This window comes from Zootoca vivipara, chromosome 1, assembly GCF_963506605.1.
Source record: "Zootoca vivipara chromosome 1, rZooViv1.1, whole genome shotgun sequence".
Lineage (NCBI taxonomy): Eukaryota > Metazoa > Chordata > Lepidosauria > Squamata > Lacertidae > Zootoca > Zootoca vivipara.
Window position 1 is genome coordinate 29,688,562 of NC_083276.1, and position 27,417 is coordinate 29,715,978.

General features: G+C 42.2%; 2 protein-coding genes across 2 annotated transcripts in view; both read right to left on the bottom strand.

Moving 5' to 3' along the window:
* The window catches only part of IFT43 (intraflagellar transport 43), a 45,197-nt gene extending 18,949 nt beyond the window's left edge, over positions 1 to 26,248 (bottom strand). The window contains exons 1-5 of the mRNA XM_035108145.2: positions 26,165 to 26,248; positions 25,484 to 25,570; positions 15,629 to 15,699; positions 1,690 to 1,725; positions 851 to 897 (exon numbers count right to left, since the gene is read on the bottom strand). Coding sequence (XP_034964036.2) covers positions 851 to 897; positions 1,690 to 1,725; positions 15,629 to 15,699; positions 25,484 to 25,570; positions 26,165 to 26,206 — 283 coding nt within the window. The 5' untranslated portion in view covers positions 26,207 to 26,248. The remainder of the gene's footprint in view (positions 1 to 850; positions 898 to 1,689; positions 1,726 to 15,628; positions 15,700 to 25,483; positions 25,571 to 26,164) is intronic.
* FLVCR2 (FLVCR choline and putative heme transporter 2) overlaps positions 1 to 27,417 on the bottom strand; it is a 228,292-nt gene that overhangs the window by 3,269 nt on the left and 197,606 nt on the right. The gene's annotated exons all lie outside the window — the stretch shown is intronic.

The following is a 27,417-nucleotide window of genomic DNA, read 5'->3' on the forward strand; positions in this document are numbered from 1 at the left end:
TCTTGCACCTTGTAGTAGAAGAAATACCTTTTACAGTGGTACCTCGACTTACGAACTACTCGACATCTGGGGAAAAACCGTGGCGGTTTTAGATAGGGATTTTTCGACTTACGAATTTTTAGATAGGGTTTTAGACTTACGATTTTTTCCGTTTCCAATGCTTTCCTATGGAAAATCGCGTTTCCAATGATGTTTTTCAACTTACGAATTTTTCGACTTACGAAGGTGCCTTAGGAACGGATTAAATTCGTAAGTCGAGGCACTACTGTTTCTTACACATATATCTTAAATTCACTTGATACCTCTGCTAGGGAAGATTCTATCCAACTTAATGTTAACTGAAAAGGCTTCCAGAACACAAATGTAGGCACCTCAGAGTTCCTCCAAACTATCTATTTATTGAGCATTCATCCTGGTTTGGTTGCAAGGTGTTTATACACCTTCCTTTTAACCATCTGTTCATTCCACACTTTTCAATAGCCTATATTTTTTCTAACCACAAATGTCCATATATTTTTTGAACATGGATTTGTTACACAAGGAGCAGGCTTGTTTTCTCCAGCTCCGGAGGGAGGACATGAACCAATGTCCTCAAGCTACAAGAAAGGAGATTCCGGCTAAACATCAGGAAGAGCTTTCTGATGGTAAGAGAATGCTTGAATTAAGATTCCTACATTGTAGGGGGTTGGACTAGATGACCCTCGGGGTCCCTTCCAACTCTGCAATTCAATGATTCTATGATTCTAAGGGTAACAAAGCCCTTTAATCCACTTCATTTGCGCAAACCTAAATTTTCTGCTGAGCTCCTAAAATCCTTTTTAAAAATTCAGTTAGGAATGCAGGATCTTACCTTCTTCATCATCCTCTGCCTCTAAGCTCTGCTGTCTCAGGCGATGGCTAGAAGAAACCAGAAAGAGGCATAACTATAAAATGATGTCTCCTGAAGTCCTGTTTCACTCTACTGCCTGCTGTGCACAACTTCAAAGACAAACAGAATAGGGCAAGATGATGTGAGGGGCTGGAAGAGAAAGGGGAAATTGTGAAAATTCCCTCCACCCAGTAACACTCACAAAAGTGTTAACTGGAGAAAAAAAAAGAGTTATCTGAAAGTGGAGGGGCAGAATTGGATACAGCCCCCTGTGAATAGAGGGTAGAGTAGACAATGTGATGTACAAACTCAGAACATTGGGAATGACAGGATTTTTTCAGGATTTTTGCAAATCATGCCTTCATAATCTAAAGATTCAGGAAGTATTGAGAAGTCAGACTAAACTAGTCCTTCTGAGCACTTAAAGAAGAATATGTTCCAATCTTCACCAAGCAAAGCTAACTAAACGTTTGCATTAGCAAAAAACTAGGAAGGTCTACTGCCACAAACAGAAAAGAAAATACAGTGGTACCTCAGGTTACAAGCGCTTCAGGTTACAGACGCCACAAACCCAGAAATAGTACCTCGGGTTAAGAACTTTGCTTCAGGATGAGAACAGAAATCGTGCGCTGGTGGCATGGCGGCAGCAGGAGGCCCATTAGCTAAAGTACCTCAGGTTAAAAACAGTTTCAGGTTAAGAAAGGACCTCCGGAATGAATTAAGTTCTTAACCAGAGGTACCACTGTAAAAAGATGTCACATTTGGCTGATTCTGTTGACATTTATGCAGAAATGTAGTGCATGGTGAAGCAAGAAACTTACTCTTCCACTTCTTGTTCTGTGGGTCTCTTTTTTGACCTGAAAGACAAGAAAAGGCCATTGCTGAAAGGAGTATAGGAATATTTGCAAGGAAGCAGCAGTAGAGAAATGGGCTTTCAGCAACTCTTTTGAAATCTCTCCTAAGCAAAAGTTTATTTCAATGTAATCCTGGTAAAAGGTGGTGGTGGTGGTGGTGGTGGTGGTGATGATGATGATGATGGTGGTGGTGGTGGTGATGGTGATATATTTCTACCCTGCCCATCTGACTGGGTTTCCCCAGCCAATCTTGGCAGCATTCAACAGAACATTAATAACAGAATAAAACTTCAAACGTTAAAAACTTTCCTGCCTTCAGATGTCTTCTAAAAGTCGGATAGTCGGTATTTTAGTTGATGAAGGCATCTAACTCAGGATGCTCATGAAACCTAAATGGAAGCCTGTGAACTAAAGTCTGACTTTTTGTAGCACCCTCTGTGCAGCAAGTTTTAAAAAGCAAGGGGGGAAGTGTGAAACTTCCTCCACTTCTACGGCCCAACAAGGCCTTTCATGTGATGATGAAGCAGCAACAGCAGTGATGGCTATCAAATTGGATGACTTTAAAAGAGGATTAGACAAACTCATGGAGCATAAGGCAATCAGTAACTACTAGCCGTGATGACTGTCTTCTATTTCCACTGTCAGAGGCAGCATAGTTGTGAATACAGTGGTACCTCGGGTTACAAACGCTTCAGGTTACAAACTCCGCTAACCCAGAAATAGTACCTCAGGTTAAGAACTTTGCTACAGGATGAGAACAGAAATTGTGCTCTGAGGGTGCGGCGGCAGCAGGAGGCCCCAATTAGCTAAAGCGGTGCTTCAGGTTAAGAACAGTTTCAGGTTAAGAACGGCCCTCCAGAACGAATTAAGTTCTTAACCCGAGGTACCACTGTACCAGTTTCTGGAAACCACCGGAGGGGAGAGTGCTTTTGTATTCAAATCCTGCTTTTGGGCTTCCCATAGGTTGGCCACTGTGGAAAGAGAATGCTGGACTAGATGGGCCTTTAGTGTGATCCAGCAGAAGTCTTCTTAAGTTCTTTTTTAAAATAAATAAATATATTTTTATTGAAGAAATTTAACAAAACACATTATCAATCAATATAACCAATTGCATTCCCCCCCCCTTTTCATGCCCTCCTCTCCCTCCCTCTCCCACCCTCCAGAGTCTTCCATCAGCTCCCCCCTCTGATTTGTTTACACATGTTATTCTCTGCATGTTATAAAAGTGTACGTATCATTGCCCCATCTGTCCTATGTTCTACTAATAAATTGTGGATGTTTATTCAAAACCTGCCAAGGAGTCCAAGTCCTTTTGTTGTCTTTTTAAATGCATTTCACTGCATGGAGATGATACGCAAGTTTATGTGTTGCACTTTGCACTAAAGGGATGAAGAGATGAAGAGAGGCTGTGCAAGTCTCACCTCACATGTAGACATTGCTGTTCTCCTGTAACATCTGAAAGCTGCTCTTTTTTAAAAGCAATGTCCTTTGTAGGGGGGTTGCTAAGTAATGGAAGGCAGTCACTGAGCATGTTCTGAGATACAGTATTCTAAAAATTATATGTTAAAAACATAAATAGCAGATGGAGTGAGTTAAAGCTCAAATCAAATGATGGGCTACTGAACAAAAAGGTATTAACAATTGTACAAGGTGTGTCACAACAAAATTGTGGCAAAACAGTTTTCACTTGGGTTCTCTGTTGCCTGTAAAACTGCCCCTGAACACTAGCCCAAAGCAACAGCAATTTAAAAGCATAGAATCTGCAATCCTTATAGAAGGATTATGCCAGACTAGTGACAGGTACAAACACTTGAGAGAGGAGGCTCTCCTGGCTGCCCCTAGTTCATAAATAAAGAATTTACTATTTAACCTAGCTGCCTTACACGGCCCTGGAAAAGGCTGGACCAGACGTCTTGTGGTTCGGGCAAAATCTGGCTGAATTACCCAGAGTTCATAATAATAATAATGTGAAATTGGAGGGAGAAGGCAGGGCGACAAGGGGGCGGGGGAGATGGCAGGCTGCTCTTTCGCTCGTTCTCCACCCCAGCAAGCCCAGAACTAATTCAGATCCGATTAGGGATGCTTGTTCAATATTCAAAATGTAAAACATGGAGGTTGCTGAACCAGCACTTTGAAAAGTTAATTAAATGCCAGGTTTCTTTTTAGCAGATACTCCATCACTTACTGATTGCTTTGACTATTTCACAGGATGAAGTTTTTTAACTCTGTGTACTGGGAAATACTCTTTTCTCATTTCCTAGAGTGGGGGCACAGCATGACCAAGAACAAAACAGGGCTTTCCTTTACATGTTCTGCCCGCAAGGAAGGACTGCCACCAAAAAAATCAAGAGGCAGTACTTTAAAGGGCTTGGAAATATCTGTCTCCTTAGCTTTTATAGAATCAGGCAATGTCTCCAAGTGGCAAATGTTATCAAATGTGGCCTCAACTGCCACTATTTCTTGTTAATGTGAGACAGTATGGCACAGGACTCATTTTCTTACACCGCAGAGCTTCTAACCATAGCTGCCAAGTTTTCCCTTTTCTCGCGAGGAAGCCTATTCAGCATAAGGGAAATTCCCTTTAAAAAAGGGATAACTTGGCAGCTATGCTTCTAACTAGGGTGGCCAGGTGTTCTGCTTTATGGAAAACAGTTCTTGGTTTGGAGGGCTGTCAAAGGACAGTCATCCGTTAAAAGGCATCCTCTGAAGGGCTTTCTAGTCCAAAGTCTAGTTTAAAGATGAAGGACCATAAGAAGGAAGATCGTGAGGGGCCTTGAAGTTGTCCCTCAACAACTAGATCCTAGAGAGAAGATTGAGCAGGCACAGAGTCCACCTGGCCACAGACTTTTCTAGTATGGTGAGATTATTTTACTTCAGTTTAAATTATAGTGATTATTTCTAAATTTCCATCTATAGGTCAAAATTAGCGTGTATTAGGATGTTATAATGTTGTGAACTTTGTAATCTGGCCTGAGATTGCTTATGATGAAGGGCAGAACGCAAATCCTGTCAATAAATAAAGGAAAAAATAGTTTCCAGTGTCATGTGTTAGTCACTGTGTGAACACACAAGAGAACCAGCCGGCAGAATGCTGATGGTAGAATTTTGGGTTTGAACACAGGGAACCCCAGTTCAAAAGTTTTTTTCAGAAATAAAGCCCAGCTTTTGAAAAGGATTCTCAGCCTAACCTATCTCACGTGGTAAACAATTGGGCAGAGGGATGACCTAACCTGAGGCTTTGGGATAGGGGAGGGAAGCAACACGGATGAATACAACACCTGGTTCTGTCAAGCCTGTCAGAGGATATACTTTCCAAATAGGAATAGCTTCTCTAAACACATTCATATACACCACTGATACTTCCCCTCTTCTCTTTCCCCCTAAGCTACGCACCAGATTTTGGGCGAGGAGGCAATTCTCCTCCATAAGTGCCAGTGTCTCAGAGGTCAAGTGCTGAAGGGTGAAAGGCAGCACTAATGTAGACATCATCTCTGCTAAAATGTTTCTCTCCTATTTAATGGAATACTGTGGAGATTTAATGGAGATAAAATAGCCAGCTTCCAAGAAGAGCAAGGATGTTATATTCATGCAGGATGACAATGTTCAGTGGTTAATTAGACACCGTTAACCTGTTTTAACAGGGGACATAAGTGGGACAAATGTGGGCAAATGCCCTTGATGTTTTGTAATATCCGTAGCTCAATGTGGGCCCTAGTTATTCTTCCTTGCTGTGGTACAGTACAGTACATACAGCTGAGCACCAGGAGGTCAGCCTATTGTACAGGCATGCAACATAAAATGAATAAATTGCATATGAATGGTGAAGCTGGTAAAGAACAGGGAAATAACATACTCTGATAATATATTGGATATGGGAGTGTGTAGTCGAAGAGTGATTGGACCATCAATGAGACAGGTTTTCCAGAAAATTCTGAATTACACATTTGTAAGTTGCGTAAGTAGTTTTCAGTTTGCATCGGGAAATTTTCTGATGCCCCTGAGTGATCTAATTTTAGAATGTTTTACTTGTATTTGGTAAACAAAAGGTAAAAACTTTGAAACAGTTAATCTTGCAATACACTCTTTGTTACAAATGAATTTATGAAATGGAATTTTTCCCACGGAAAAATAAAATGCAGGGAAATTTCCCATGCCACATCACAGAGCAATATATGAAACAGAATGATTAGGCAGAGAAATCTGAACACACTGAAGGACATCGCCTTCATCTTCCTGAAACCTACTCCTTTACCAGCCATTACTACTTGCAAGTATTATGTTCAGAATATACACCTCTGGGAAAATACCTGCTGACACTAACAGTTCTCTCTAAAAAAAGAAGGTAAACAATATCATGCTGGAACCTTGTTTTCTTTGCAGAAGTACCATAAGTTCATCCCGTCACCCTTGACTGGATGTGGTCAAAAAACAAAGTGTGGGTAAAACAAGACACAATCAGGCAGCATATTTGCTTCAGAGAGAGGCAAAACAAGGTGAATGACCCATGAGATTATAACTCAGGTGAGCAACACATGAATAGCTCTGAGGTTTGGTAAAAGCAAAAGGTGCATTAAGAAAATGGAATGAGTTGAGTGTTTGCGCAGCAGTCAATTCTGCCTTCTTCTTTCCTACCAGACCTGTATTCTTTAAGCTGGGAAGCCATACTATCGTCTGACTCTGTCACAGCCCCCAGTCCACTTTGGTTAACCCTTAATACCCAATTCATCCATAGAGAATAAGTATTGATGGGGCCGAACTCAGTACCGTAGAACAGAGACTGCCAAGGCTGCAACTGTATTGGAGTTTGTGCATATTTCTTTGCAAAGTTTGCCCCCTTCTGACTAAACTTACAACAGCATTTCCATTTAATGCCTCACAGCTTTGCTCCCCCCACACCTCCGTGAAAAAAGAAAAAAGAAGACTGTGGCTGTACATATGGTGTAACTTGCAGTTCGTCCGTCCGTCCCCCCCGGCAGAAAAATACAAAGAGATCTCATGTTTTCTGGACTTTCCTTCAATCATCCCCGCCCAGTGTTCAACTGCTCGTTCCGTTAAAAGACTCCCCTCAATAGTTATATCTGTCTTCTGTTCAACTTCAAGAGCAGCTGAGCCATTATGCATTGCAGACTGTGCCTCTGCATTCAAAATATGATCTCGATCTCCAAAAATTTTTTTACTTTCAGCAATAATTCTAGAAACCACAGTTGACTGTCCTGAACCCTGCGACAAGTAGTGTTGTACTCAAAGAGTCATGTTACTTCGAAAACTCCAAAAACAGAAGACCAATGTAGACACCCAGGAAATATAGTGCCTAGTTTTTTCACTTCTGGAGAGTTACATACACAGACAGAGCGACCCAGTAGTGCTAGTTGTGAGGGATGGGGATCGACAGAGCTCTGCAGGGAGCCAAGGACTGGAATATCAAAGATGCTGTAGGTCCAGATGCAGAAGCTCTGTCATCACAGCTGAAGGGGATGTTTCAGCATGGCAGTGAACATACTTCCTAGCCTGCCTATGCCATTTCTCTTTTATGAATGACCCGCAAAATGAAAGCCCCTTGAAGACGCCCTCTTGCTAGAAGAACAGAAGGGAAAAGAAAGTACTGATGTTCACAGACATTTTATTCTTGAAGAGCGGATTCATCAAAGGGAAAACAGAGCAATTTGTTAGGCTCGTAGCATTCAAAATCTCTCCACTTCCAAACAAAGCTACTGAAAACACGGGGAGCTTTCACTGATTGCCACTGGCTGAAGGGACGGAGAAAGGACAGAATCTTACTTCTTGCATAAACTTCTTTGCAAGGCCAGGTTTTCAGTCCTTATGGTATGGTCTTGTGGACAGAATCTGCTAGAGACTCAAACTACAGAATCAGGACAGAATTTCCAGTGGCTAAGAGCAGCAACTATTTCTCCTTTTACCTGGATTATTGTTTTTAGCTCCAAGACATATCTGCTAAAAACTATAAATTTGTTTTGTACAGACTGCTCCAAATTTGGGGGGGGAGGGGGAGTGATTTTAGTGCAGTGCTGAAGACCCAGCTGCAACTGCCTAAATTACATGAGGTTGTCTATAAGTGTATGTTTTAGTAGGATTACTATGAATTTTCTCCAGTGTTGATTTTGGAAGTAAAACAGCAGTTTGGGTGGAATAGTCTTTTCCCTGTAAGATACTTTGAATGTGTGAATATTCACTTTTTAAAAAACCCTACTTTACTGGATTTTACAGAGACTCTGAAAACATTTATTATTTCAAAACTGCTTTTTCATATGTGGTGCTCTATTGTTTTAACTGTTGTTGTTTTAATGCTCTAATGCTGTAATGTTTTGGTTTTATATTGTGTTATTAATATAGTGTATATTATAGTTTTGGTGAAAGCTATCTTTTGTCTTGAAAGGTAACACATACATTAAAAATCATCATCATCATCATATTGAGGACTATTGTTTTCTATGTCTGCTTCTGCTCTCTCAACCCCACCCTGGGATCACATAGTGAGCAGGAGGAAGTGGATTTGAATACGTGACTGCATCACTAACACAATTGAATGCAGGAAACATGCTTCCTGGATTAACCACATTGGTGACCCTAGCCAATCAAGATTATATATCAAGCAGGATCATGTCGCTATGCTACATAGCCAATCAGATTTGAGTACAGGATATCAATGTGAGATCAAGTGAGAACAAGATGAAATCTTTACAAGTTAAAATAATTTCCCCACCCTAGAATTGCCAATGATATTTGTGAAAATCTGGGGAAAATTTCAGCTCTGTCATTATTAGCACCAGCACGGTGTGCACCAGCCATATTCCACCTAGCAAAATCTCTGATCCCGGGAATGGTGGTGCTAGTATATATCACTTCCAGGGTCCTTTGTCAGAGGGCAGTGGCAGCAGCGAAATTCAACGAAGTACAAAGCAGCCAACTTTCAGACGTTTGCAACTTTATTCTTTTTCACAAAGGAGATTTATGATGGAACAAAAAATATTCACATTATAAACACAAAATTATAATTAGTGGCATAGCAGCCTCCAACATGAGCTCTTTTACTGGATACAATTCAGATCCCGACTCATAGTATTAAGCTCTACATCAGATGCTGCGTTAAAGCCCATAAAAAAATTATACCACTCACCTGTAACATCCCTGATAGATCAGACCAAAGACTCATGTAGTCAAGCATCTTGTTCTCCCAATGGCCTACCAGATGTTCTGGGAAACCCACAAGTAAGGCCTATGTGCCAAAGCCCTGCCCTTCAGCACTCTCTCGCTCATGTTCCCCAGCCACTGGTACTCAGAGGCATCCTGCCTCTTACACTGGAAATAAACAGCCATTGATAGCCTTATCTCCATTAACTTATTTTAAAGCCACATAATTTGACTATCATCACTGCATCTTGTAAAGAATTACACAGCATTACAGTTCACTGCGTGAAGCATTTCCATTTGTCTATTCCTGGGGTCCCAAATGTGGTGCATTTGGGCACCATAATGTCCTTAGTCACCTGCGAAGGCCCTGTGCCTTTACCAATTTTATTTTATTTTTCTAACTGAGAGTTTTTCTGACTTTGGCGTGGTGAGTTGTCTTTTTTTTTTTTGCCTGTGTTTTCTTTAAGGTTTTTGCAGATGATTCTGAGCATCGCCCATTTTTCTTCTCTGAAATGCCTCTTTTGTGGTGTTCATGAGTCTCCAGGCCCCAAAGGGTAGGAATACCTTGTCCACCCAGAATCTTCCACCATTCAGCATCATTGGATGACCCCAGGCCTAGTATTATGAGAGAGGGAGGGGAAACCTCTCCTTATCTTTTCTCTATTGTTTTACGCACCTTGATTATGTCCTCTCTTCTTCACCTTTTCCCAAAGCTGAATAGCCCCCAAAGTAACCATCTGCCATACTCCATACACTTTATCATGTTGGTTGCCATTTTCTGCACCTTTTTCCAGCTCTACTGTTTGACTTACTCTACTTAGAAAACAATGTCTCGAAATGATCAGGTCTTATAAGAAAAAAAGCAGAGTAACAAAACCCTACTACCCTGCCCCCATTTTGTAAATATCCTGCTCTTCCAGCTTTACTGGATAAAAAGTAGAAAAGCAACAACCAATTGTGATTATCCACATACCTCTAGGATTAACAGAACAAATAAACCCAGAGAACAGAACGCTAAATTTACCCTACAGCCACCTTTGTACAGGTAAGTCTCCTGCTTCTCCCTTTGACTTTGCTTTTTTGCTGGGTCTCAACATAAGAATTGGCTGTGAAAAGGCAACCACCCCAGCAATGACACTGAAGGAGAAGAGGACAGGAGCCAGTTAGCATTCCTGGAACATCCACTCTATAAAAAGAAGGAAAAAAATCTAAACCCACACGCTGCAGCTCTCCCGCCATCTTGATGCCCTTGATGCGTGCTGATGGCATGGAGGCGGCTGGCACCAGAGCAGCCCAAGTGAAGGAACGAGAGGCCAATGGAGATTTATGTGAGGAGAGTGAGATGGACAAGGTAAAATTGTCAGGAGGAGTTGTTAGAAAGTAAAATATATTGTGACAATTCCACTCCTGCCGTTCATCAATAAACTGACAGATCATTTAGTGTCAATTAGGTGTGATAGATGGACAAGTCCCCATGATCCCGGGCCAAAATTAATGGCTGGGAGGGAGAGGGTGATTGAAAATGACGGCTGACATTGAGAAGAAAGTCCTGAAGGTCCCCAAGGGGCCATTACTTGCCTCATTCCCTTGCAGATCAATGCAGGGACAAACCCAAAAACAGACACTTCGAGACAAAACTTAATCAGACTTCCTTTCCTTCCTTCCAAGTTCTGCTCACTCACTCTGCTTCCTGTGCCCCCCGCCTCTCCCGGTCCCCGAGCAAGGACATCAACAGGTGGAAGCATACAGGGAAAGGCTTTCATCTCAAGGTAGCTAAGCTTCAGGAGCCATGGCAGTGCCACCAGCAAGCCCCCTTCTTAGACTATGGGCTGGTTCAAACATCCAAAGGGAACATTTATTGGCTCCCTCCCATTTAAAATGTTGAATGGAGAAACCTCTCTATGAACCAGGAAGTATGTAGGTGTCAGTAGCCATTGTAATAGTGGAAGTGGCTCCTACAGGATGCTAGCCATGAACAGCATAATTCTCTTAATTTTTAATGTCTTAATGGTTCGATTTTATTTGTGATAATACACTTATGCTTTATTTTTATCTCATTTTTATCTTTAAGAAAATGTATTGAAATTTGCCATATTGGTTTTTTTTATTTTTATGTCAACCACATTATTATGTTAAGCAGTACATTTTTAAAATAAATAAATTATATGGCGGTATCTCTGCATAACCCCCTCTACTGAATGTTTACTGGGGTGGCCAAAAATAAACATCCCATTTGCAACCCTGACCTTGGCAATAGAAGCTTTTGCTAGCATGAGAGGAGTTACTCTTGAGATTTTATCAATTCTTAGAGTCACTATGTGCAAAGAAAATACGATGGCATTATTAATAATTTGAATTCAGAGCCCAACTTGTTCTGAAGACGTGGGATGGGAAACTATAAAAAATTAGATCATCAATGGAAAATATCCTATTAAAATCAAATTAATTTCCATCTGTGATTAGCAGATTTTCACATCTCTAGAGTCCTCAAATTAAGGATTCAGTCTCCAGTTCGGTTTCCAGTTCTGAGGTGCTAAGCCTCCGGTGCTTAAATGCTTGAAGACTTCCGAGCCTTGTCAGCCTCAACCACTTATTGCTAGCTCAGAACCCAAAGCTGCCACTGATAGATGTCTCTTTCACTTCAGAGCTTTCCAAAGACTTCCCTCTAACCATCTGCAGAGTGAGCTCTCAAAACACTTCTGAATTACAGGTGCTCTTGAGGTACAATCTGGAAGTATTGATATGGAGAATTGCACCCCCCAAAAGATACTGTACAGCTGGAAAATGTTCAGAAAAGAGCAAGCCAGATGATCAAGGGTGTGGGGCAGCTGCCCTATGAGGAAAGGTCGCAGCATTTGGGACTTTTTCCAGTTAGAGAAAAGGTGAGCAAGAGGTAACATGAAATGATTTCAAAGAACCATACAGGTGAAACTCGGAAAATTAGAATATCGTCAAAAAGTGCATTTATTTCATTAATGCAACTTAAAAGGTGAAACCAATATGTGAGATAGATGCATGACATGCAAAGCAAGATATGTCAAGCCTTTATTTGTTGTAATTGTAAATATTTGTCGTTAGGCGGGTCAATTGTAAATGGAATGTAATTAATGAAATGTAATAGCAATGTTTATTTTTGTATTATTGTAACTATTTGTTTTATTCCTGTGGAATTTCCAGAAGAAAGCATTTGTAGAAGAAGAAGAAGAAGAAGAAGAAGAAGAAGAAGAAGAAGAAGAAGAAGAAGAAGAAGAAGAAGAAGAGAAGAAGAAGAGGAAGAAGAAGAAGTTGCATTACTCAAATAAATCCACATTTCGATGATATTCTAATTTTCAGAGTTTCACCTGTACATGGCATGGAGAAAGTGGGCTAGAGAAAAAAAATCTCTCTCTTATAACACTAGAACTTGTGGACATTCAGAAAAGCTGAACGCTGAAAGATTCAGAACAGACAAAAGAAAGTGCTTTTTCATGAAGCGCATAATTAAACTATGGAGGAAGTGATGGCCCCCAACTTTGAATGGCTTTAAGAGAAGCTTTGACATATGAACGGAGGATAAGTCTGTCAATGGCTACTAGCCACGAAGCAGGCTGGGTTCTACCTCCACAGTAGCAGGCAGTATGCTCCAATCCTGCTTGTGGGTCTCCTATAGGCATCTGTAAGATGAGGATGTTGGACTAAATCAGCTGTTGGCCTGATCCACCCAGTTTCTTATGTTTTAACTACATAATCATCTTGCCTAGATTATTCAGGAAGGAAAAATATTCATCCCTTATAGAAACATTTCTTTCTAGCCCCCACCCTCCACCTTACAGGGGCTCATATCTTGAATGTAAATCAAAACACATCAAATTTCTCCCCAAGGTTTGATGCCCCTGTTCTGTGCATTCAGGCACCCATTAGAGAGATGTTATTTTCCTGTGCTTTTGGCTGATTCCTCTTTAATCATTTTGCTCTGTTCTAGCTGCTGGGTACTGCGCTTGGATTTTCAAGTTCTGCACATTTTAATGGTGAGTTTTATTTACTGTGTTGCTTTTATCAATCTATATTGTGATTATATTACGGTCAGCCATTTGGAGCCTATTTTGAGGAGAGAAAGCAGGATAACAACAACATCTCTAGTACGTAATTTAGTACTGTACAGGCAAGTTTCTGGCCCCCAAATGAGGTAATTAGGCTACTATCCTATATATACTTGCATGTGTCAGTAGACAAGCATAGGATTGTGTTGTCAATCTAATTATTCATGCTAGTTGTCAATCCCACCCTCCTCCTTTCTTGTTCACTGTGCTTTCTGTGCTGATGGGGCTGGAAAATATATCATATAATATCCCTGTGAAATTCCTTTTCACTCTTTCCAATGATTCTGGATGAATCATTCAGAATTCTGCATCAGTGTGATTTTGTATAAAAATTCAATTGCAACAGCAATAACAACAACAATAGCATTTATTCAAAGTGCTTCACATACATTATGTTATTGTAATCATTATTACACAAATGTAAGTTGGTAAATATTAGTATCCCAGTTTTGCTGATGGAAAGTGGCTTATCTGGGTGAGTTTATGATAGGCGTCAATATTTCAACTTACTGCAGATTTTCCAACTGCACCTCAGACTCCTAGGCACTACTCTACATTAGCTATGCTTAAAAACAGTAGTTTGCATATTATTTTAAGGGTTCAACCACAACGAAGTAAAACGTGTCCTTTATTTAGGCTAAGCTGTTTAGGGTGCTTTGAGAAGACTCTGATGGGTGCAGGCAGGGACTTCATGAAATGCCCTTCATGATGGTCTTGTACTCCTCTGGTCCCAATTCCCCAGTCATACCTCAGGTTGCGAACGTGATCCGTGCGGGAGGCACGTTTGCAACCCGCAGCATTCGCAATCCACAGTGCTGCGACTGCGTACGCGCATGACGCGATTTGGTACTTCTGCGCATACGTGTGACGTCATCTTGCGCTTCTGCGCATGTGCGAGCGCCGAAACCCAGAAGTAACCCGCAAACGCGCAACCCGCAGCGTTCGCAACCCGAGGTATGACTGTACAGCAATATAGAGACCTATCCACTATCCTAGGAGAGACATAATTAAGACTAAAGCAAGTAAGTGGTTGTATTGATAGCTCCCAGCAATATATTTTTACTTTAAGACAAAGACAACATAATATGTTTCATGTATGGAAACTAACAGAAATCAGGAATTTAAGCTTAATATCGGTTGGGTTTTTTTGTTTTTTGTTTTAAACAAGATCAGAGAAAGGAACAGATACTAACTGTAACAGACTCCATAAAAGAGATCTCTAGAACTACTGTGTTTTTAGAAAGATGTCGTGGTGAGTCTCTCACTGCCGTCCTCCCTTCATTCCATTCAAATTTCTTAACGTGAGTACTCTTTGTCAGGCACCTGATGATCTCTTCAGCGAGCACATGCTCTTTTCCCCTTGTGTCTTATAAATATAATGCATGAGCTAACATAACGGGCCATTTACTGTAAGTCTGTTTATCAAAAGGTAATGATGTCATGAAGCGCCTCTGTGTCCATCAGCTTTCAGAACAGAATTGGAGTGCCCTCTGCTGGTTGGAGATTGTCATTGCCGCAGAAATAATATACCGGTATATTAGGACTTCAGCTAACAGTATTCTGAGAAGAGTGGGTGAACTACATAGAGGGCAACTAGACCACAATTCCTTGTTCGCTTTGCTGTTCATACATGCTTTGAATTGTTCCTCTTGTTCTGTGAAACAATTTGCCCTGATCACTCGTTTCAGTCCTCCTCACCCACCTTTCTTGCACTCTCTGAGTGAATGGGGCTACAGGCAAAATGTATTAACACACCTATGTAACCTTTTTTTGCTCTAAGCCAGGCATCCCCAAACTGCGGCCCTCCAGATGTTTTGGCCTACAACTCCCATGATCCTTAGCTAACAGGACCAGTGGTCAGGGAAGATGGGAACTGTAGTCCAAAACATCTGGAGGGCCGAAGTTTGGGGATGGCTGCTCTAAGCTGAATTTCAGGATATTAGTATTATATGTTTATTTATACCCTGCCTTTCACCCTGATGGGACTCAAGGCAGCTCATACTGTACAGAGAAACAGGAATAGCTAAAAACGTAGAAAAAAACCCCACAATTTAAAAAAAACCAATTACAGTATACATATTGTTTAAAACATACAAATCATTAAATATAGCACAGCAGGGCACAAGATTAAACAAAACAAAACAAATACCAGTGTTAATCGTGGGGGGGGGAGCTTTGCACAGTGTTTACCTGAGTTATATGCACTTCACCATTTCTTTAAAACTTGGTATGTGGAGGGTTGTTGTTTTTAACAGAAAACTAACCAACTATTCATCTAGTAAGAAATAAAATGTCCTCAGTAGCATACTCAAACTTAAGCATTAAGTTTGGGCACTCTTTGGGAAGGAAGGGTGATAAAATAAATAATAAAACTAACAGAAATTTGTCATTTTCTTCCTTTTGGTATGCCAAAACTGCTGAGGATGTTCATCTCTGCCAGCTCTGTCGCACTAACCAGAAGAAATCTGGTACTTGCTGGGGCAAGTATGAAGGGCATCTTCTCTGCAGTCACTGATGTCAGAGGAAATGGAATTTAACAGCCTAAGGAAATGCATCTAGGAGGGTGTAAAGACCTAAGGAGCAACAACCAGAAATATATTTGCTATTCTATGAAACTGCCCCTGTGACCACAACAGCACACTTTCAATCATTGTTGAGTTAAACAAAACTGCACTCACTTGGAAGCGCTGACGCCAACCGAGCCATACCATACTTTTTGCCGCATTTTTTCCGGTTTCACTGGCGAATGCTGACAGTAGGCAGCAAGCAATGTGAGGGAGAAACAGGAAAGAAAACCTAGGTTATTATTTTATTATATAATCATAATTCGTATCCCGCCCTTCTGTCCTACGAATGGAACCTCCAAGATGGCTTTACAATTCATAACAAAACAACAGTCAAACACACTCAAAATAATAATAATAATAATTTAAGCAAATACTGTAAAGCAGACAATATAAATGGTACAAGTTCAGCTAACATTTATACAATAAAGGCAAACGTAACTGCTTAAATTTGTGGAAGTGGGATTTCCCTTGGGATTAGGCTTTGAAGAATGAGGCAACCCTAGCCAAATCCACAGCAGACACATTTGCACCAATATTTACAAAACAAATTTCTCATTCCAAATTCTGATGTGGCATATCACAGAAAACCTGTATATACAGTAAACTCTCTGAGGACTTGCATACTACCCTAGTCTCTTCATCACTGAGAAATTGTTCTACTTATTCAAAAACCTTCAACACCTGTTTGGCAAGCCCACCTCATAACCTGAAAAGAGCTAGTGTAGGGCAGGGACTAAGAAACCAATCCATCCCTGGTATAAATCTCACCAGGTGACCCAAGGCAAACCTCTCTCTCTCTCTCCCTCTTCCATCTGAAATATGTACAAGGTGAGAGAATGAAATGTACCACCAGAGATGGAGGGTTCCAGTTTTGAAGGTTCTTCCACATTCCCCCACAATAAGAAAACTAGCACATGTTCTAGCCAGACTGTTCTCATTTTCTATTTGAAGTTTTTTTTAAAAAAAAAATGTGGGGGAGCATTCAAAATTATGATTGCCCTTGTGCAATCTAAACAGATACAATCCATTCTACCACCTCAACACTTTCCCACTTCATTCTGCTACATGTTTGGACCTGGCCTCAGCCCAACCAATTCTAGTTGCCACATCTCAAAAAGGATGCCATAACACTGGGGAAAGTATACAAAAGTGCAACCACAGTGATAAGTCGTTGAATCGTTTTTACCTATTAGGAAAGGTTTAAAAGCATAGTGGAAAAGTCTACTATGGGGAAAATCATGTGACAAAGTTTTATAAAGTTATGAAGAGTGTGGAGACAATGGTTGGATTCCCCCCCCCTCCAAATCCTAGAATTTGGGATCATGTAATAAAATTAGCTGGCAGTAGTTCAGCCTGGCAAAAGAAAGTGGAATTTGTGGTACCTAAATATTCAAAACATATGAAAATAGAATCAGAATTATAGAGCTGGAAGGGACCATGAGGGTAATCTACTCCAACCTTCTGCAATGAATGAATCTTTTGCCCAATGTGGGGCTCAAACCCTGAGATTAAGAGTCTTACACTCAGGGCTTTTTTCCAGCCAGAACTCATCAGAACTGAGTTCTGGCACCTCTTTTGTGCGTTCCAGCACCTCTGCAGCGTTGCGGTGTCCTTCCCTTAAAACACTTTGGTTCCGGCACCTCTTTTCCTATATAAAAAAGCCCTGTTCGTGCCCTACCAACTGAGCTATCCTAGGGGATGGGCTGCTGGGTTCATGGCCTGCTGGTGTCCTTCCCATCAGCTAGCCATTCTTACAATCAGGATGCTGAACAACATCGACCATTGATCAGATCCAGCAGGACTCTTCTTATTTTCTTAACAGTTGATCCCCCAGCTGTTGTCCACTCCTGCAAGGATTACCACATGTTGTTGATACATGTTTGAGCTGACTATCACGAACTCTAACAACATTTGCAGAGGTGTAAAGTCTTCAGGTCACTTCAGCTTTTTCATTGCTAAAGGGGGTGGGGGAGAACATTCTAGATCCCTCCAGAAAGTAGCAAGGGAATAGAATAGATCCTGAGGGTCTCTCAAAAGCCATTGCGACCTAAACTCTGGTGGAAAGGCCCAGCATCTTCTACAGGTGAGGGGGGGGGAATTGTTTCTTGATGTAATGTTTGTGACTGTGGGAAACAGACAATACTTGTCATTGGGGTCCGTTGCCTGCTGGAAGAAGGGGGCACGACCCAACATAGCTCCCTAAGAGGAGCAGAAATAGTAACTCTCCAAAAATAAACAGGGAGAAGGAATGAGCCGAGAGCTGCAGTTTCAAATACCAGCTTTCTCCAGCAATGGGGGCGTGGAAGGGCAGAGGGACAAACGGATAGCTTGGAACGCAGGAAACAGCTTCCTTATATGGGCTCATCCGCAAGCGACAGAGCTCAGGCGACTGGAATGACTGTGTCACAAAATGTGAAGCCTTCAGGGGCTGCATTGAATGGAGTTTTCTGATCTTTAAATGATTCCTCCAGATTCTTAAGATGCCAAAACCAAGAGGCTGTAGTGCCAAAAAAGGAGCATTTCAAACTGGGATGTTTCAGGAAAACATACCACATATGGATGTACATGCACACACACACAAAAGGGCCTACACATAGTTTGTCATCCTACCAAAATATACCACCAAAATATACACAAAACCTTCTCATGGGATCACATTTATTTGTCTTATATGCAAGCACTGCAACCTATTTATTGTTAAAATAACAAACAAACCCTTTTACATGGAAGTTTCTAATAATATTCTTTGTTCGCTGCCCATAAGTAAATTGCACATATGTACGTCACATCCTCAGGCAACACGCCTATCCTGCTGCTCCATCTCACTGAAAAGAGTACTAGCAATCCTTTCTAAAATGGGAATAGGAAGCTCAGATGGCTATAAGTGCAACCCTTTCCAAAGCCCAACAGTTAAGGCAATCCTTCGGCGGCACACACACCAGATTCTATCCTATTCCTCACACAGCGTATAGCCCACCATGAAAACTGCCTCACAAGTTTTCCTTGCGGTGTGGGGAACAACTCCCATCAGCTCCAGCAAACATGACCAATGGCCAGGGATTGTGGAAGTTGTAGTTCAGCAACATCCAATGTCTCCCCACTTGTGTGCGATCAGCATGTGCACTCCTGCTGACATGTGTGCTGTTTTCAGTGCTGAAAGGAGGGGTTGAAAGGGGTGGGCAGGGGCGGGGACAGAACAGGGGAATCCCCACTCACATGAGTCCCGGTGACATGCACAGCAGCTGGGGACGGAGCCCCTGCGTAAGTGGGGATTCCCCTGTATATTATTCATATTGCGAGACGGTTTCAGTGACAAAAGGGTAAGACAAAGGGATGCAATGCAGTCAAACAGCTCAGGCCATTAGTTTTAGGGTGCCCCCCTCCCCAATTCCCATCAGAGGCCAGCAGGAAATGAGTTCCCATGAGTAGAAAGGTAGATGTAGTAGACATCAGCACAAAGGGGACAAGAGAAGTCAGGAACAGGAATGACGGTGTGCATGTGTCTTGTATATATGCATGCAGAGAGAAGAAAGGAGGGCATTTGTATATTATTATAATTAGTACTAAAATTTCATTTCTATATGGCACACTCATAAAAAAATATATCTATGCAGTGTACAGAAATCAAACTAAAACCCATTTTAGACTGAATAGCCGTCTCCCCATGTGACATAGCAATGAGGAAAGTTTAAAAAGCAGTTTGTCATGTTTTAAGAAAGTGAATTCTACTAGGTAGCAGAAACCCCTCGCATGGCCCTAAGGAGCTCTTTTGATCCAAGTCATTAAGGGGATCGTTGAAAATGATTCTTTTGTCTTCACACTAATTTTGTATGCTGGATTTTAATACATTTTTAGGACTTTAGAATTGTACATTATGCACTCAAGTGCAGGCTTTCCAAGTGTAGTAAGAATATTCTGGCGGGTTTAACCCAGGAGACAAAAGTTGCAATCTTATGGAACACTTACTTTGGAAATAACTCCTATGGAATTCAGTGGGATATACTTTCAAATAAACTTGAGCAGGATCTGAAAATAATAATGGAGTGGTGAGAGAGGTAGAGGAATGAGGAGTGTACAGAACCCTGAAACTGTAAAATGGAGAGCCAAGAAAATGGTATAAGGAGGGTTGAAGGCAACAGGCAGATCAATAAACAGCCCTTAAATCTTTGTATAAGGTAATTTGGTGAGAGTAGTTTCAAAGGAGTGAAACAAGCAAAAAATAAGATCAAGCAGAGACCTGGGAGGATAAAAGTCACAAAGAGTTATAAATTATATACTTGAAAAATGTGTAAAGGAAAGAGAGAGACAGAGCAATAGGTGGAAGGAGAAGTGGGATCAAAGGTAGCTTTTTCTAGGAATGGCAGAGATTTGAGCTCTTGAAAGAAAAGGGAAAGAAGCCGAATGAACGAAAGATGTCAAGAGACACAAAAAAAGGCCAGGAGAGAACAAGGTCAATATATGGAAGAGATTGCAAGACTGGAATATAAGAAATTAAAAATATAAGAAAAGCCTGTTGGATTAGGCCAATGGCCTATCTAGTCCAATATCCTGTTCTCTCTGTGGCCAACCAAATGCCTAGAAGTAGAACCCAAGTACTAAAGCACTCTCCCCTACTGCCTCTGACTGTGGAGGCAAATTATAGCCTCCAGCATGGCTAGCAGCCATTAACAGATTTATCCTCCATGAATTTAGCTAACCCTCTTTGAAAGTCATTCAAGATGGTGGCTATCCCTCCTTCCTGAGGGAGCAAGTTCCATAGTTTAACTACACACTGTGTGCAGAATTACTTCATTATCTTTCAGGAATCTTCCAGCATTCAGCCCTGAGTTCTAGTATTATGGCACACAGAGAAAAAAACTTTTCTCTATCCACTTTCTCCATGCCATGTATAATTTTATAAATGCCTATCATGCCAATTCTTACTTGCCTTTCTCAAAATTAAAAAGTACCAAACATTGCAAACTTTCCTCATAGGGGAGCTGCTCTAACCACTTTATCATTTGATTGCCCTTTTCCAAATGTTTTCCAGCTCTACCATTTTCTTTTTGAGGTGAGAACTGTACACAGTATTCCAGATGCACTTAAAGCATATATTTGTATAGCAGCATTATGCTGTCAGCAGTTTTATTTTCAATTCCTTTGCCTTTTTCACATCTGCTACAACTTTCATCAAGCTATCTGCTATGACAGCAAGATATTGTTCCTGGTCAATAACTGCTAGTTCAGACCCCATGAACATATATATGAGATTAATATTTTTGCCCTGACAAGCATCATTTTACACTTTTTTTACACCCATTCACTCAGTTTGAAGAGGTCCAGCATCTTTTTTATAACACTGAACAATTTTGTATCATCTGCAAATTCTCTCACTGAAACTGAACGGGGTCAATTATTATATCTTCCAATCGTGTCAATTTGTTTCAGTGGAAGCCATTACTGTATAGGAATCTGAATATACCTCCTTTGCTGATCACTCTGTGTGATAGTGGCCTTTTCTACCATGTTTGTACATGAAACACATTTTTTCACTGAAAACAAATCTGGAGTCTCTTGCAACTTGAAACACCTCAGTGGAGTTCAGGTTAAAAATCCTTTGAATATCCTTCTTATAGGCTAATTTGACTACACAACTCCTGACAGCAAGCTGCAATTTTATCTTTCCCACACATCATGCTGCCGGGATCCAATGATCCCAGGCCTCTCCCTCAGGGGGCATATGTAGAACCATATAGCCACAGTGTCCTAGGAGGCGAGAGATGTGTGGTGTAACAGTGTTCAGCCAATGGTTCCCTCCTTCTTCCTTCAGTGGGCTCAAGTTGGAAACTATTCAAAGAATGAAATAAATGTGTGGAAATAGAATTTTAATATAAGTCTTTCCCATGGCTTTGTGCTCAACACTCAGCAATCATCAATGCAAACTAACAGCGAAAACTAAAACGAAAAGGGCTGGGAAATAAAAGATGCTTAAGAGAGTTATTTTGGTGAGGATGATGAAAAATGTTATTGAGGATAAGGAGATAACCCCAGCAGGCTGAAAATAACTAGGCAGCTATTCAGGGTGCCAGGGGCTGACGAGAAGGCCTTGGGGAGCTCCAGGCTGAATGAGGCCAGAGCTCATTCGAAATAAGCCGGCCTAATTAGGGAACATGAGTTCAACTACATTTTCCAGATTCCTGTTGGAGAATTTGGCCATATTCCTAGGGAACAGCTGGAAGCCCAACACTTTTGCAGGCCATTGGGTAGCTTCAGGAGGAGAACCACTGATCCATTACACAGAAACCTGAGTGGAACAGGCAATGCTCACCTATTCTGATCCTCTTTTGATGGAAGGTACATGTCTCCCACCAGCCAAAGGTGAACTATGACTAGGACACAGTAGTATATTTCAGTCCAAGAACTAGTGAGTAGATATGAAAGGATATTTAGCAGTGAAGTCACTCCCAAGGAGCTAAGCACTAAGACTGGCTCAGTGCATTGCATGTGTGAACTACAATAGTCTGGATGGAGAACAGCAATGTCATATCATAGCAAGTGAAGATTGCCATATATGTATGATGTGACTCGATGTGTGGGTCTTATGTACCACAATTGCATAACACGCTGCTCCTCAATTGTGGCTCGTTGTCCACAATCATAGCGTGTAGCAAGTTTGCACCAAACTGTAGCACTGCAGAGGGTGGACAGTTCCCATGATGGCAAGTCTGAGATACAAATAATAAAATGACATCACTCTCTGATACATTGCAAAAAGCAAAACTTTGGCAGAATAGCACAGTGGGACCGTTTCACACATGACTTTCTTAGGTATACCTTAAGATTCTAAAGTCCATCTAAAATGTAACATATAACATATGTAAAAGGTAAAAAAGGCAAAGGAGCCCTGGATGGTTAAGTCCAGTCAAAGGCAACTGTGGGGTTGCGGCGCTCATCTCGCTTTCAGGCCAAGGAGCTGGTATTTGTCCACAGACAGCTTTCCATGTCATGTGACCAGCATGACTAAACTACTTCTGGTGCAACAGAACACTGTGATGGAAGCCAGAGTGTACAGAAATGCTGTTTACCTTCCCACCGCAGTAATACCTATTTATCTACTTGCACTGGCATGCTTTCAAAGTGCTACGTTAAGAGAAGCTGGGACAGAGCAACAGGAGCTCACCCCATTGCACAGATTTGAATCGCCAACCTTCCAATTGGCAAGCCCAAGAGGCTCAGTGGTTTAGACCATAGCGCTACCCGCATCCCTATAACATATGTATGAAATTATGTACAACATAATACTTTTTTGACTGATTCTGCCATTGATCTGGTTGGAATCATAATGGATTGTGGCTTCATTCTAATAAGACAAGCCTCAGTGAATTTTGGGCTCATGCACTCATGACTACCCTCCTCCAGTGTGGATGTAAGGAGATCAGAAGCTTTCACCTCTATTTTTTATTAACCAGTTTGTTGTTTCATCCAAACTTGACAAACTGTGGTTGATCTTAACTATGGTTTGTTTATGAAGCTGTCTGGTTTCAACAAACCATAGGTCAGCTTTCAGATGTAACACTAAACTGCAGTTAGTCAAAACCAGAATCAAAACCTTCGGACCTCTTTGTTTGTGTGCATGCACACTTCTTCAGATACACTGAAACAGAATTCACCAAGCCCTTATATATAGTAAGAAGGGTGGTGGGAATGGGTGATTGGCTGATAGGTGTGGTAAACCTGTTGACGACTGTTAACAACTGCAATTGGTCTTACAGGAAAAAGCAAGGGGTGTGATAGCTAAAAATAGCTTTATCATGTATATTGAGATAAGAATCCAATGTCTCTATTAGACCAGGTCTCTCCATGGTTTTAGGGGACCCAGGTGGCGCTGTGGTTAAACCACTGAGCCTAGGGCTTGCTGATCAGAAGGTCGGCGGTTCGAATCCCTGTGACGGGGTGAGCTCCCGTTGCTTGGTCCCAGCTCCTGCCAACCTAGCAGTTCGAAAGCACGTCAAAAGCGGCTTTGTCATGCTGGCCACATGACCTGGAAGCTATACGCCGGCTCCCTCGGCCAATAATGCGAGATGAGCGCGCAACCCCAGAGTCGGTCACGACTGGACCTAATGGTCAGGGGTCCCTTTACCTTTACCTCCATGGTTTTAAGTTTGGTAATAAGTTGCAATTCAGCAACTTCTCTTTCCAGTCTATTTCTGAAATTCTTTTGTAATAAGACAGCTACTTTGAGATCTTGTATAGAATGTCCAACTTCATAAGGCAACCAATGCTTCAGATACATGCACTAGTTAAGAGAGATTCAGCCACCAGAGAACATATAGACAGAGAAAACAGACCAGGTACTGCAGTAGGCTGAGGGCCAGAATGTCACCAACAACAAAGTCTAATCTGCAGCAGAGGTATGGCTATTCACTATGAGTTAGTTAACCAGTAATGTTGTTGGCTGGTTTTCTCCTAAAAGGCTCCTGGTGGAGTGTTTTGCTGTCAAACAAACAGACCAGTCAGAAGCCAGATTTTGATTTTTCTTCTACTTTCCAAGGAGGTCCTGGCACATCCCAAATATTTCAGCTCCTCTGCTTCTGAGATAGGGTGCCATAATTCCATATTTAGCCATGAAGACACAGTAAAACTGTTGTAAGCCAAAAATGTCTTATCTTCTGAGCTACGCCAATAAAACTCAGAGACAAGAGGAGTTAGGAGTCCATTGTTGTTTACTGCAAAGCAATAGGTTACAGTCGAATCTTTTCGCAAAACTGCAACCCAGCCCAAAGGTCCGGGCAGGGGTATTTATAACATTTCAAACAAAGGATTTCAATTTTCACCAATCATGTATCATTACCTCATTTCATGTTTAATACGCATGTGCAATAAGCATTGCTGACTAAGCTTTGATTCCCACTGTGATCAGTTATATTCATTGTGTTAGTATGCATGTTGGGAACCTGTGTTATGTGTAGCCATTTGCACCATGTATCAACTTATGTTCTAGCTTATGAGGTGTATCTTCGTGATTTGCATATTAGCTGTCCTTCTGTCCCAGTGGGGGATGGCATCTTGCAAAATCATCAGTTTCCTAAAGCAACAGGTTACCGTAACTTCTCTATTAGAAGCATATTCAAGGATTTAGAGTGGTACCTCTGGTTAAGAACTTAATTCGTTCCGGAGGTCCGTTCTTAACCTGAAGCACCACTTTAGCTAATGGGGTCTCCTGCTGCCGCCGCGCCGCCAAAGCATGATTTCTGTTCTCATCCTGAAGCAAAGTTCTTAACCTGAGGTACTATTTCTGGGTTAGCGAAGTTTGTAACCTGAAGCGTTTGTAACCCGAGGTACCACTGTATAGGGGTTTACATTATCACATTCATTATGGCCCTTTGGGCCACTACCACATAGCTATGGAAAAGAAATGTCTGTTGGAGCAATTGAGAACGCTAATCCTTACTTTTTCAGTGTAAGAGAACTCCTTAAATCAGGGGTGGGTAACTTTTGGCCCTCCAGATGTTGTGGGACTCCAATTCCCATTATCCCCAGCCAGCACAGCCATTGTTAAGGGATGATGGGCACTGAATTTCAACATCTGGAGGGTGGCAAGTTCCCCATCTTGCCTTAATGAAAACTTCAGCTGAATAGATGTTACCTACAAAAGTCCCGTTCGTCCACCCCCAAGTCACTGTTCTAATCATCTACTAAAATGGAAGCAGAAGAGGAGATATAATCATTGTGGTTTAGTACGCTTCGCACAGACATCTCGTTGGCCACTGAGGAAAACAGGAGGCTGGGCTAGATTGGACTTTGGTCTGATATTTTCTTATGGGCTCTTCTTGTGTTCTTACTCTTATGCAAGTTTGACTTATGGTTAAGATCCTGGTTATAATAACCTGACGCTTAGTCTTCTACCCTAGATCAAGTCATTCAGCATGTTTGATGTGAAACTAAGCCCAGGTTACAATCGGTGTTGACCCATCCAGTTGCACCTACCTGCAAAGCTGGAGAGTTGGTCAGGCTAAGATGGTTTTCCTCTGGGGCGAAATCCTGGTGAGCTCGTCGGCCCATCTTTGCTACTACCTACGTGGAGGACAAAGAATGATTCAAAAGGGGAGCTTCAGTCACAACATGCGTGGTCAAGGAGGCAGATGTACAGATCAAGCTTGGGCTAGCAGGTTACACAGTCAGTCTTTAGGGAAGTTCATATATGGCAGGCATAGGCAAACCTGGCCCTCCAAATGTTTTGGGACCACAATTCCCATCATCCCTGACCACTGGTCCTTATAGCTAAGGATCATGGGAGTTGTAGTCCCAAAACATCTGGCGGGCCGAGTTTGCCTATGCCTGATATATATATGGCGGCTCCTAAAAGAAAGCCAATGGGAGTGAAGGAGGCGTTTGTTGGATTCCAGCTCCCACCAATGGCCAGCGACTCTGGGGGTTGCAGCCCATCAACACCTCACCACCACCCCCCACTCTCCGCTATAAAACAGGGAAGGGGCCACCAGGAGGGCTGTTGCCTCGGGCAACCAAAGCCCTCGGCTGGCGGTCCTCCCCTCCGGCAGATCGGGGGAACAGGGCAAAAGGCAGCGCGTGGAGCGCCGGACGTTAGGACAGCCGGTAGGCCTCTCCGTCGCCATGGCAACTCGGACCCGCTCTTCTTCGTCTTCTTACCCCCTTGCAGACTTCCTCGTCCAGCTCCAAGTCGTCGTCCATCTTTCAGACCGAGCCGCTCACTTCCTGGAGAAAGTCCCGCCCCCGCGCGCGTCCTTAGCAACCACTGATTTCCCTTTAAAGGGACCGCAACCTTTTCTGTAGTCCTCCACAGCCCCCGTGCTGTTCAACCTTATAGGGTCCCTGGAGGTTGTTGGACTACAACTCCCGCCATCCCTGACCTTTGGCTAAACTGGCTAAAGACGGTGGGAGTTGTAGTCCAACAGCACGCGGGGAGCGAGGGAGGGCCCTTTACTTCCATCTCCCCGGATCTCACCCGGCAGCAACTTTCCCCCGCCACCCCGAAACAACAAGCTAAGCGCCTCCTGGAGCCGCAATATTTTGTCCGCTTGTTAACGTCGGAAGCGCCTGGCAAGCCCGGATGCCTGAGAGTCCCTGCATGCAATTGATCGCTCTCCGGTTAACAATCCTCAAGAATGGTTCGGGGCTTTGCCCTGAAATCTACAGTACTGCGAATACGACGAAGAAAGGAGAGCCTGTAAGCCAGTCCCGAGTGCCTCTCCCTAGAAACTGAGAAACTACCTTAGACACACTCCACGTACACGTGCATTATGTATTCAATTTCTGCCAACATTGTTATGGACACAAGACAAAGGGGCGTTCGTGGTGGAAGGACATTGCTTTAGTTTGTTCTTAAAGGCTTCCGTAATGCTTGTCACATCATCCCTGTCAGGCGGGGCTAGGGCAGAAAAAAGACTGAATAATAACAAACCAGAGCACTTGTGGTATTAAAAGTTACAGGATTTCAAAAGTCGTGCAATAGGCGTCGGCTGGAAACGAAGCGCTGTGACCGACCCCAAAAAACTTCACAGAAGCAAACTATCGAAAAAAGGATTGTTTATATGACCACCATGATAGCATCGTGAGCACCAATCATCATGAATGTGCAATAAAAGGGACTTCTGGAGAGACCAGGCTTCCTAAGCACAAAGTATAGCTTTCAAGGGCTAGCCAGCACTTCTCATTTGAGCCATTTCCAGCTGTTGGCTTGTTGCAGCAGAAACAAACCAACAGACCAAGGGTATTCTATCACACTGAAGCTGAACACATTCATCGGATGCATCTGTTAAAGTGGGCTCTAGTCCAAAAAGTTGATGGAACATGTTAATAATTAAGGCGCTATTAAGCCCTTCATTTTGGAAAATGAAGAATAAACAGAATTATTACTTATGACTCCCTGCCTCCTCCATCCC